The sequence below is a fragment of the Gobio gobio genome, assembly GCF_949357685.1.
Source record: "Gobio gobio genome assembly, chromosome: 4".
Taxonomy (NCBI): Eukaryota; Metazoa; Chordata; class Actinopteri; order Cypriniformes; family Gobionidae; genus Gobio; species Gobio gobio.
In genome coordinates, this window is record NC_137100.1 from 25,887,830 (window position 1) to 25,901,426 (window position 13,597).

The 13,597-nt window shown below is 38.6% G+C and overlaps 1 protein-coding gene across 11 annotated transcripts in view; it reads left to right on the forward strand.

The window, feature by feature from the left end:
* mctp1a (multiple C2 domains, transmembrane 1a) overlaps positions 1–13,597 on the forward strand; it is a 254,225-nt gene that overhangs the window by 213,680 nt on the left and 26,948 nt on the right. For all 11 annotated transcript variants that reach the window (XM_079814163.1, XM_079814162.1, XM_079814159.1 and 8 more), the window contains one exon: positions 4,870–4,926. In XM_079814163.1, the coding sequence (XP_079670289.1) occupies positions 4,870–4,926 (57 nt within the window). The remainder of the gene's footprint in view (positions 1–4,869; positions 4,927–13,597) is intronic.

Genomic DNA, 13,597 nt, shown 5'->3' on the forward strand with positions numbered 1-13,597 from the left:
TCCAGCGCCGTGCCCCCGTTAGCGAGACAGCGCTTCACCCGCGCCTGGCAGACACGTCTCCGCTCCTCCGTGCCAGCCCCTGACAGGTGACAAAATCAAAAGGTCACGTCACTTTGAACTGGCAGCGTTTGTTGCCCTGATGATTTCCCCTGTGCCGCCCCGGCTCGCAGGCGAGGTTGGAGGCGAGGCGGGGAGCAACTTTGGCAGCTCCTGAACTTCATCTTTGTGAACTTTTGTACCCGTGATTTTGCTAACAACACTACAGCGCCATGTGATTTTTGTCACGGCTGCCGTTGCCATTGTTGACGCAGGCTTGTCTCGGGAAGCTGGGGTTTATTTACGGAACAGAAAGCCAGAGTGTTTTTCTGGGTCCTGTGGGTTCAGGGCTGCTGCGGATTACAGTAGAGCTCGAACTGTGGGACCCACGACACCGCCGACTCCCGTGGCTTCTGGATACGCGCGACCCTGGCGTGTCCTCTTGACGGCCCATGTGCCCCGAACATCTCTGCCCCAAAGAGACGTACTGGCTGCTCCGTCTCTCTCCCACACATCCCAGCTATTATTTTGCCCATTGTCCTCATATTTGAGTCGTGACCGCTCTTATTGAAACGTAATACTTTGCACAAACAGAATCGACAGAGTTTCTTCCATCGCCAGCAGTCGTACTCTTTGACTCGAGCCCCTACAGAGGTCAGACCACAGTCAGCCAGTGCTGGCAAAAACTCAAGCCCTCCCTCTGACCAGCAGGGCTCTGACAGCCTGTGAAGAGGCTGTTTGGGCTCGATGTGCTCCGGCGAGAGCCCTTATCAGCCTTCCAGGCCTGGGCTCTCCCGGGCCTCTGGTCCACACGCGGCATACAAAGCAGGGCCAGCCCCTGAGCAGCTGGAGACGCTAGAGATGTCTCACATTTCAAAGAAGAGCTGGAGGAGGGGAAAGCGCGAGAGCTGAGAGGCAAGAAGAAAAAAAACGAAAGTGCATATCTTCATGTTGGATGGCTTGTCTAGCTAGGGCGTCTATTCCCAGTGCACCTGTCACAGGGAAGGTTAGAATTAAAAGTGCAGATAGCAGGGTTCTTCCTTCACTGATGGCAGAAGGCAAGAGAAAGTGCATTAACTCGCCAGGATGGATGTCACGCCGCTGGTCTGGAGATGGTGCTGCTGCTAACCGAAAGGCCAAACAATGGACTTAAAGTCTGGGTCTGATGCTATTTCTGTCTGCAAGTGAGACATATTGACTGCTGAACCTTCGAGTTCAAGCTACCGTAGGTTTGCTTGAAGTTCAACTTCCTCCAAGTTCTTTTTCCCCGCATATGACCTCTGGCTAACCTAGCGCTGGAGCAGCATTGCTCTTCTAGTCGATCCGTGTGCTATTAGACTTCCGCAAAACACCATCGCTAGTCTCCTCGCAACACTGCGTGTATCTATCCTGAACCCTCCTTTTGTTTCTGCCGCAGGCTGCATTTACATAAGAGGCTTATAGCAGCCATACACTCTCTCTTTTAGACAAGACAAAGGAACAAAAGCTATTGTTTGCTAAGTAACAATTTTTGGATGTCACAAAAAAACTGATGAAATGCAATGAGCCAAAAAAAAAAAAATCATCAAAAAGAAGATGTATTCCTCCCCGATAGCTTTTTGGTGTATTCAGATGCCCGAGTTGTCGTATGTAAATAGCACACACATGACCTTGAAGCTTTGATGCGGGATTGACAGGAGGATCCACAAGAAGAAAAATAATGATCTATGTCTTTTCAGTCCTCCGGCAACAAAAACAGACATGTGATACACAATCCTCTGGGCTCCTGTGAGCCACGGAGGCCAAATATAATGTTTTCAGTTGACCGAGATAAACTCTTTATTTGTGTGCCAACATATCGTCTGATTATTTTGGTGTCTACAGTTCTGATTAACAAGCCAATGAGATCTGAATAATTAATGCTGCCAAATTACCAACTCACACAGGAAGGGTTTTTTTTCTTCTTCTGTTTGTGAGAGTGAAACATATGTGGCATAATTTAGATTCCATAAACTCAACAACTTTCCCAAGAATGAATAAATGTGACGTAATTATAATATACTGATCTGGTTTATTTTATCCTTTTTTATTTTTACCTTTATTTTATCAGCTTTTTTAAGTAGATTTTTAAATTGTAATAGTGTAAATAGTGCTTGTCTGTGCAAAATTCATGGCTATGATGTTGTGGGTGGTTGTCAGGTGGTTGCCATGTATTGCTAAGGTGTTCTGAGTGGTTGATACTGCAGTTTAAAAAGGTGTTGCTAGGTGGTTGCTAGGATGTTCTGGGTGGTTTATGAAGCGGTTGCTTACTAGTCTAAATCAGAAGAACCCACTTCTATGGATTTATAGCTACCGGTATGTTTCCATCCACCTATTTTTAAGCACATAAATTCTAAAAAAAAAATTGCATAACATACTTATGTGCTCAATTGAGTCTGATAATTTTTTTATCTGATATGAAAACATGCACATAAACTACAAGGGAAACACATTTACCGAATAGATTCCTTGATGCGCATAAAAAATTCACATGACTTTGGGATTGGGCAGCATAACTGGACTAACAAGCATAACTGGACCAACTTTATTGCGTTTCGTCTGCATGCTCTGAGGCGCAAGTAATTTATTATATACAAAATGATCATATACAATGTCTTCTCCTACTGAAGCAACTTCAATTTGTTGATATTTAGCGCCAGTTTATCAGGAAGGGACGATTATTTTTTCTCTTCAGCTCGCTGGACGGAAACGGTCCTTTATTCGCAAATGTTTTAATGCGATATTCTAATTTTGCACATTAGTTAAATTCACAATTTTGGATGGAATCATAGTTTATGATATTCTCTATGAGTCTCTATGATATTCTGGGGTAAACGTGATTTCACCAGGTACAACATGTTCCTGGAACAACATTCCAATCAACCAATCAGATTTAAAGGACAAGTTTACAGTTTGTCAAGTTTAGGCTTACAACCAGGGTTAGGTACTTCTTCTACATCAGTGTTATTCACCTATAATTTCCCTCTGAATTTAGGGATAAGTTATGGTGAGGGATAGGGTTACATTTAGAAAATTTCGATAAGATATGGTTAGGGATTTGGTTACATTTTCAAAAATCATACAGTATGGCTAAATATATATATATATATATATATATATATATATATATATATATATATATATATATATATATATATATATATATATATATATATATATATATATATATATATATATATATATATATATATATATATATATATATATATATATATATATACTGTATATATATACTATCTAAACCAAGAACCATGATTATTCAGAGATGTATAAGCAAGCAAATAACCGTCTTTCCCCAAAGCTTTTGAGTCTGCAATTATTAATTATAATGATTAGTCATTGTTAAATGATTAGTATTTAAAGTTGGCATGAAACGGAAGTTAAGATTGTCTTTTTCTCCTTATCGTGACGTATATCCGAGTGAAACGGCTTCTGAAATTAGAAAAAATGTAGGGCAGGGCTTGATTTCGTTCTTCAGGAATTGATTGGATCGTTGGAAGTTGTGCATTGCTAACAAAATGGAGGCAGATTTGAATGCCAGTGTGCACATCTATCTCTTAAACAAATTTATTTTCTCTCTAAATCTTTTCTACATATGTTACTGAGCATATTTCCTCACTTTTCGCTGGTGTATGCTACAGATTTCACTCATTTTAAGCCTTTTATGGCTTTATTTCTGTAAAACTTTTTTCTCAGCTCTCCCTTATAAGGGGGCGCGCCGTAAGCGTGTTCACACACGCTGCATTCCTAAGTGCGAGCCGTCACGACAAGCTGTTCGTCCGACTATATTGAGTCATTTTTACATTAAAAAAGCTTCTATTTCTCATATATTTCTCTCTTTTTGCCTCAAGTCCTTCCTGAAGAAGGTATTGTGTACACCGAGAAAAATGCACCTAACCACCATATTGCTACGAGGTTTCTGAGAGGCGGTGCAGAAATGAGACAGAGGGCGATAACCATAGCACATGACTGGGAGAGAAGAGAAGTCGTTTCGATGGGGGAGGGAAAGTTAACGTATTTGATCAAAGATTATAAGGGTGAATTTATGTTTAAAAATGAATAAAGTGCACAGATAAATCAGTTATTGTAAATACTACAATATTAAATATAAAAATACGAATTGTCAAATTTTATTTCATGCCGACTTTAACTAAAGTACAGGGAGTTCATTTACCATATCATATGGTACAAACAGATTCAAAAACTGAAATATAAACTGACTTGTATTTTGAGACTGTATGTGTGCATTCATAGAAATGCACCTATAGTTCAAATGTGCCTTCCACACTGCTAAACGGTTAGCTGCCCTCTATCTTGTTCTCAATATTCTCTGCATCACTCTTTTCATCCTTTTTTTCTGGTCTGTGTTCGTATGTTCTTCTGAGTAGCCAGCAGCATTACTTGAGGTCATGGACATTCGGCTCTTTGTATGCTTGAGTTAAGTATGAAAACCTGAAGGGGTTTTGAAGGGACCATTGTTGGCCTGGATCTGGTCCACTGAAGCACATAGTTAACGTTCTATGTCATCAGCCTCCTTTTGCCAAAAGCTCTATTGAGGTTTTAACCTTATGGACAAGAGGACACAACTGATGACTTTGGAGACTGAGGTCAGACTCTGAGGGTTTGCTTTCTATCAGAGGACTATGTGCTATCATTTGTTTTCACTTGAAGATGTGGAGATGTTCCTAAGTGTACATGTGAAATTGATTTTCTCTTTGTTTTGTTTTTTCTTCTTGTTTTATTTTTTCCCCCTGCTCTCTTCTCTTTTGTTCTGCTCTTCACAATGCACATCAGCAAGCTGTGGAGGATTTGCTGGAGGACGAGGAGGAAGACTTTGACAGAGATGACAAGGTAATTATCGGTGCCACTCTCAAACATGTATTTCAACACAGATGTATATTTAATACTCAAATGTTGTTCTCTAAAGTGAAATGAAATGAAAATGCAGTAGTTCTTATGTTTGACTCCCTCAAATACCAATAGGTCATTGTTTTTTTGTGTGTGTGTATATTTAACACTTAAAGCCACATTTATACAGTATATTAAAGGTCCACAGCTAGTCTTTCAGAGAAGCTAGCGTTTGAATTCTACAGAGTTCCAGTACGTGTTTCCTTTTTATCCAGAATAGACGGGAGCCACATAGGAATAAATAAACTTGGCTTCAGGGTCTCTGTGTTGAGCTTCTGATATTTCTCAAGGCCTTTGAAGTGCAATTAAAAGCATTCAAATGACCTCAGGCCAAATGGCCCGGTATCATTCACAAGAAAGCATTTTAATGGTTCTGAGCAGGCAGATTCATGTTATTGCTCACCAAAATACTAGCACGCATGTATTTTGTCTGGAAATGGGTCAACAAGAATGTCAATAAGTATATTTTTTGGGCAATGTGAGCATATTAAGATGAAAACATAACCTATGACATCTAGCGTACATTCCTCTTTAGTGGACTTTGAAAGAGCACGAAGTAGAAGGTTGTAGGCAGAAGAATGAACTGGGTATCGGCATTAATGTCAAGGATCTGCTGTTCTTCCAGACAGATTAGCTCTGTTGAGTTGATGGAAAGCTGAGAAGGGCTACTTGGGGCTATCTCTGTCCTTTTGCCTTATCTTTCTCCATTGGAATATTCTTAGTTTCCATAGTTTTGCATAGTTTTGTTGTTATTTTTCATAACTGGGTAGAAGGATTTAAATGGTTTAAATTAGACTTTGCATCAGTGTTGAGGAGGCTACTTTGAATTATGATTAGCCTATAGCTTGACAAATTACACAAAGTTCAAGTAGTTCAACAATGGTCAACCTACACATGCATTCTACATATAAATGTTTTTTAAAGTAGATACACAAAAATGTTCACATACTGTATATGTTGGATTTTATATTTAAATAAATAAATGTCTTGAATTTTGTCGATCGATCAATCAATCAATCAATCAATCAATCAATCAATCAATCAATCAATCAATCAATCAATCAATCAATCAATCAATCAATCAATCAATCAATCAATCAATCAATCAATAATTTTGTATTGTACCATAACTTTTTTTATTTGATTGCGCCATTTTGTGAAATTTAGTACACAGTCTTTGTATTTTTCATACATTTTCAAGTATTTTTTTCAAGTATTTTGTTTTTGCTTTTTAACACAATTTGTATGTTAAATGTTTGGATAGTAACTGTTGCACTCATATGGCGTTTTCACACCTGAAAGTCTGCACCAAGGTCAGAACCGAGGTTCATGTTTTGATACATTTTATACATTCGGTTAGTTTTGTTTTGGTTTCACATTGCAATTATGTGAGCGCACTAAAGAACTTTACATGACGCACTTGCGTCCACTCGTCATCATCTATGTGGGCTGCATCTGGACATTGATTGGTTTGCAAACGGACGTGCGTCTGACGTCAGCATCAAGAATGAATGAACGGATGCATATAATTGCCACTATTGAACAGTGTGCATTGCTTGACTATTTTTTATTCGTTACGTTTAAAAGTGGACATTTCAAGCTTTATATACACATATTTCTCATGTTTGTGAGACGAGTAGCTGCTGAGCTTCGGTTTATTTGAGACACGCTCCAGTTCATGTGCAAAGCATGTGATCGCTCCCGCGATTATTGTCTGCTATAGACTATTTGCTTCTTATTTATTAAATCCAGTCAATTATCTGATTAAACGTTGATTAAAATTAAGATACTATTTATACAAAACGAAATTCACATTAAAGAAAGGCTTTCTAAGCAAAATCATACAAAATTTCGTTCAAAATTATTTCTGACCTTCTATCTTCTGACATATTGCGCATCTTTTCACTTTTCATAATCAATGTAGCCTTGATTGAATTTAAAAATAACATTATAATTAAACATAAACAGGAACTTCCTGTAAATGGTCTAAAAGTCCGAACCATAAAGAAAATGCTTTCACACTAGAAACGAACCAAACCTTTGTTCAGTTTGATCCGGACCGAGATTACCTCTTTTCGTCAGACCAAATTTCGTCTGTTTGGTCCGGACCGTGGTACGGGGGAGGTTTCACACCTGTAATTTTGATTCGGACCAAACTGAAAAGTCCGAAAATCCGGACCAAACAGGGTAGGTGTGAAAACGCCCTTAGAGCATTTATCTGGCACAAAAAGAAGACTTATTTACATTTAAATTAGATTTATTTACAATAAATACAACTAGAAAGCACAAAAAAGTCCTCATATTTGAAATAAAAGTAAAAAGATAGTGGCGAACAGAAGTATTTTACTAAATATTTAGGTCGAATTGGTGACTCATTTATTTTATTGAATTATTTATTTGTAAATATTATTTCTTTGTTAAGTTTCATTAAAATTGCACAGACTTACTAGTGTTACAGATGATAGAGGCTTCACATCGCTCTCATGTAAAGCGCAATACAATGCAGGGCCTTAACCACCATAGACATTGAGGTGGAAAAGTCCCCCTACCTAATAATTAGAAATGGCCAAATTGCCCTCCCCAATTTTAACAATTTTAAATGTTAAAATTTACATTTACACCCTGTTGCATTTTACGGTCAGGTCTGCCTAGGCGGTTTAACAGCGCTCATCAATGTCAAAATGATTGAGATGGCCAATCAAATCAAAGTAGGCGGGATTTACTGTTCACAGAAGCAGAGCGTGAATTCCAATGAGAAGTGTCAGTTTAACGTTGAAACAGAGTGAGGTAAGATGTAAATAACGTAAATGTAATAATGTCAATATAATATGTAAACTGTTTTGCGATAGAAATGTTAAACGACCAACAGTAACATTCAGTGATGCAAACTACTCAACTTTTTTCTCAAATATGACCGTTTTGAATTGAAAATATATACCCCCCCACCACCCCAACCTTCAAGACATTACAACCTACAGTGATGCATAATTTTGTCAGGCTACCCAGATACCAGCATTTCAATAGCCACAATATTTGGGGGGGGGGGGAATTGCTGCAATAATATCATACTTTTAGTTACTCCGCAACACTGGATTGCAGTTCTTTCTTTTGGTCTCTTTACTTTCTTCGTTTGTTGATGACCTCACACTCTCATTACCTTCTCTGTTTGTTCAAGCAGTAAAATACTGAGGTCACATCAGGGTAGGACCACTTTCACTGGATGAAGGATGGATAAATGTGCCAAGGTCTCATTTTAATTGAACTTGAAGCATATGTTGCAAGTATGTGCAATATGTCCCAGATGTTTAGGCCAGGCCTAGTCTTCAGCTCTTCCTCAGTCTCCACTAGGAAGCTATTAGCTGGATAACCTTTGCCCCAGGGGCTAAATGGGGTATTACATGGCAGGCACCTGTTTTGCATTGGACTGGGGACCTCTTGCAGGCATAGTTTGAGCCAAGACATGTGTTCCTACTTAACAAACTGTTTCGTGATAGTTAAAAGTGTCTTTCTTCAGACTCACTGCAGATATTAGTCAATTACTCTTAATGAAAGTCCAAAGTCAAGGCTAATTGATGGAGACGGCTCAGTTGTTTTGCTCAAGTAGGCAATTGGTTCCAAAACAAGAAAAAGAGAGGGAGAAGAAGAGAGAAAGAGCAGGTGAAAGCAAGGTTAGTTCAAGTGACAGTGTAAAAGTGTTTCAAAATGGGCCATTTTTGCAGTGTGCCTGGCTATTTGAAATCAAATCAGTGTTGAGGAAACTGCTTTGAAGTAATTTAAAGTAGTTTAACTACAGTCAAACTTTTCCCTTTCAACACTGTAGTTTGCTACTCTGCAGATTACTAACAAAATGTAGCTAATTGCATTAAAACGGTTTTTAGTTTTGTCATTTTACTCCTTAGATCACTTCAAAAATCTAGTGAAAATAAAAGTACACACTTTCCCCACTAAATTATTAACAACATTACTTATCTGAATACATTTTCACTAAAGCATGTTTATGAATACCAGCCATTTTGTGCTGCCTAAAATTTGAGAAGAATTCAGGAGTCAAATGCCTCGAGCACAATTGACCTTTTCGATATCCCTGCTTCTTTAAAGAGCAAAAGTCCTGTAAACATAAGTTTGGGGTTGGAGGCAGGGTTTTGGGAGAGGAACGATCTCCTGCTGCTATTTTCAGATTGACGTCAACGGAAAAGTAATTTGTGAAGAGCAAGTTATTACATTTAGATGATAGATTATGAAGACACAAAGTTCTTTTTTGGAATAGAGTAGACAGAAACATTTTGAAGAAATAAATGAGCAAGGAAATAGGGTCAATTTTGATTTCATGTTAGCCTCAAATTATTTAGTTTCTGGCCTAGAAAGCTACAGTTTCACTTCTACTGTACTTTTTGTGGTCATTGATTTTAGGGTTAAACAATTTGGATATATATTTACAGTCTCCAAAAGCATGCTGGGTGTATGACTTTGTAAGCCATGTGCTTGCTACACACTTATCCTTTTCTCTTTGCCAGGCTAGTGCCAGTGTGTGTGTGTGCATGTAGATAGTGTACATATGTGTGTTTACAGTGCTGAATAGCTCTCTGGAGAGCTCACCGACTCCACCAAATTCATCAGCAATCCCGGCAATAACAGCCAAAATATTTTAACACCTGCTCCGCCAAACACATGTAAACACACAGGCAGAATGGCAGGTAATTATCCAGGTGATAATGAATGTGCCTCACATTGTTAAACCTCTCTCAGATATGCTAGTGTGGAAATAAGCAGTAGCATCGGGTACGCTATGATAACATGCCTAATGCTCCGCTTGTGCCACAGCTGTCTCGCACTTGTGTGCAGCCACTTTCCCAAAGAAAGTTTGCGAAGGTTTTGTATTTTCATTACCGTTCACTATTTTTATGCATCAGATACTCACCTGTCACAAAGCAGATGTTGGAAGCCTAGTCTTTCTTGCTCTGGTAATATTTTGAGAAGAGCTTTGGTGTTGCTTTGAATGGAATAGTTCACATAAAAATCATATTTCTGTCATCATCATTTACTCACCCTTGTTGGGGTAACAGCTTAGGATCCAGGACCAGTAGTGAAAAATGAAGACCAAGAGTCAGGAGTTAGATTAATTCAAGAAAAATTTACTGAAGAATAGTTTGCAGTTTCATCAGCAGAAGCCAGCTCACAAGGAGTTCGTAGGCCGCACTCCCTCTAACAGTCTCCCCGCCTCCAACTTACGTACATACAATTTCTTAACAGTTATACTGTTTTCAAGGTCTAGCTACATCATTACTGCCACCCTCATATCATCATTAAACCCATTGGACTTACTTTCTTCTGTGGAACACAAATGGAGAAGTTTTGAACAGTGTGTTGGTCGCTCTTTTCCATACAATGAAATGAGACTTAAAAGGCTAAAAAAAGATGCACATTTATTTGCTGTAGTCCCCAGTGTTCTGAAGCAATAAGCAAATAGTTTTGTGTGAGAAACAAACCAAAAATTAAGATAACCACTGATAATCTGTGAACTATTGTGGCCAAAACAGTAAGTCAATGAGTTGAACTCAAATCGAATCATTCACAAAGATTTTGTGAACTGGATCAACCGATTATTGGAGATTTGACTCAGCAGAATAATTCAACCACAGATTGGACATAACTACTACTTTCAGTCATTTCATATGACTACTTTCAGATTTTCAGGTCAGTGCCCCCCCCGATTGACGCTTGTCCACCCCTCTGGCCACCCCTGTTGCACAAGCATTTTGACCGCTGACTTTTCTCTGTTCAAAGAACTATGACCATGGCACAAAGGCCATGTACACACTCCAGCTGAACTTGCAGTTCACCTCTTGATATGGAAAAAATAACAAGCCCAAAGATACCCATAATAAGTGTACATAGCAACACTGCAAGAGCACGTTTTGCAAACCAGCTTTGCAAGCATAAAGCGTAGCAAGACATGAGCGCAATGGCCAAACACATCCATCAAGCGACGAAAAACAATGGAAAAGTAGCACAGTGGAATGGACTTTCACACAGAACTCGATTTTGCATTTTTAAAATGTGAGAGACAGGGCAGTGGGACGAAAAAAAATCTATATTTTTGTAAAAGTTTAACTTGTGCGCCATGTTTTTAGAATGCCGTGTCGTGCGTGAGACGTTGCAAAAGACGTGGGATGCGAGCGCAGCGGACAAACAAGGTTTCACTACTTTTTTGTGACAGTTTGTTAAAGTTAATGTGCATGTTTCATCTTGACAAACAATGTTCACTTACCTTTAAGCTCAACTGGTAAGGAGGAGATTTGAGCTGCTGAGAATATTGGAAAAATGGCATAAGGAATAGTAATCTGTAGGATTGCAGCATTGTTTTTGCAGTGGGACCAGTTTAACCAGTGTTTGTTGAGGTGCAGTTAAATGAAATTCATTATCACTGGCCGCCCCTGAAAAAAAAGTTTTGGCTATGCCCCTGGTGAACAACAGTCTTGGGACTGCAAAATCGAAAGGAGCACTTTTATATAACTTTTATGGCACTGGAAATTCAGTCTCTTTTTGAAGACTGAATTTCCCAATCATTTCAATGGAATGGAATGGAAAAGAGCAGCCTGGACGTTTTTTGCAAAACCTGTCCTTTTGTGTTCCATAAAAGAAAGTAATGACAAAAGTCGTTGAATAACATATACATTTTTTTTTGTCTTTTGTATTTATATGTATTTTTCAGTATCATGCACTACAGCATCCCATTCATTTTCTGTTCACTATTCCAATAAGTTTTTTTTGCACATGCTAATTGATGATATGGCTATTTAGGTGATGTCATATGAACCGGTGTTTTGCGGACATGTGTCCGGAGAGTATACGGAGGGATAATCAGCGCTAGTGCTCCGTCTGAGGAGCAGCCAGGATGATAGCGGCAGTGTCCCCAGGGAGCAAAAGAGAGAGGGTGAAAGAGTGCTGAGATTAGGAGTGTACGCATGGCTGGGCACTGGAGTAATGGTCCTACACATACACACACAGCCCGAGGAGGAGCCGCCCCAGATAAGATACACACTGCAATCATGTCATGCTCACAGGCTTACCACAACTCACGCACGCCTCCTTACATGCCAAACAGCTGTTAGGAAGTGTGCACGATTGTGCTGCCTGCTCGACTGGATATTAAAGATGGCATGTAACCGTATGTTGTACATCTTATAAATAAACAAGCATTCAATAAGAATGTGAAGCAAAACAGTGACAGAGAAAGTGAGAAAAAACTGTTTGTTGTCAAAGGCTAGTCAGTTTCCGGTCTCTGTTTTGTGACTTAATATCTTCATTTAGCTTTTAGGCCAGAATATATACTACAAGTATGTAAATGCAGACACTAAAATTGTGTTATATTTAAGCTACATTTTTAGTAGTCATTTTTCAGTGTCACAATCATTTAGGAATCATTATAAAGTGCATGTGCTAGTCCAATAACCAACTGAATAAAAGTATTCATTATTATAAATACTTATAAATAAATAAAAAATACTGACTCCAAACTTTTGAATGGTGTTTACTAGATTCATGTTTCATCACGATTTTCAGCTGTCGCTGTTCAAACACTCTATAATTTATCTATATTTTTTCCTCAAGTGAATGAACTAAATAATTAATAAAAATAAAATAAAACACAACAACATTCATATTAATTAATTCAGTTAACTCATTTTTTATGTAAATGTAAAACGGATTACCAAATATTTAAATGTCAACTTCAAGGAAATGTATTTACTCGTATTTTGTATTTTAAGTGTTTCTTGAATTCCGTTACTCTGCAAACCTGTGTATTCACTAAACTGTTGATCTGCCTTGACAGCAGTTGACCTGAACGTGAAAACTGACCCTATACGAATGTTATGTTAATGCCAGCTTAGCGTTCAGATACTAAGATCCAAGTGTATACCTTTAAATATACATAGTGTTAATGGGAACCAAAATGTCTTGCGAGCAAAAGAAAAACAATCTTGCGTGTTCTGTTTCTTTCTTTCTCTCTCTCTCTGGACCTGACCTTGTTTTTTAGTGTTTAGCCTACTCTTACCCACTCTTTCCACCACACCACAGCCACATTAGCAGGGAGAAACATAAGCTAACCTCTCTGCACTGTGAAACGCTGACAATCTGATCCCAGTTCATGCACATTTATGTCCGCTAGAATCTAGCATTACAAGCGAGCCTTATCTGTAGATAACACTCGGAGGGTTAAACCCAGCCGAGCAGAGGCAGGGGTTTGATCTGGGCGATAGCTGCATGGCAGTATGTAATTGGACTAAAGAGTGTGCTAGGGATTATTTTTATTACTTTGAAAAATTGTGACTGAAAACTTGTTCTGGGGCTATTGAGCTTGTGATACGTGATGCGTATCCTCAGGTAACGTGGCTTTCTTCAGTGCAAAGGAGAATACAGAGAGAAAGAGGGAATGTTTGTGCTTCTCTCGCTCCTTTTCTTCTCAGCGCCTCTAAAAGATGAAAAGCTTCATGCTGTAAAAGATGCTTTTGACTTTTTTCCTTGGCTTTTTTCCCTTTTCTTTTTATTTAGGGGAGAGATGCTCCTAGGAACTGCATTTTAATCATGTTTGGCTAATAAAGAGAGATTAGAA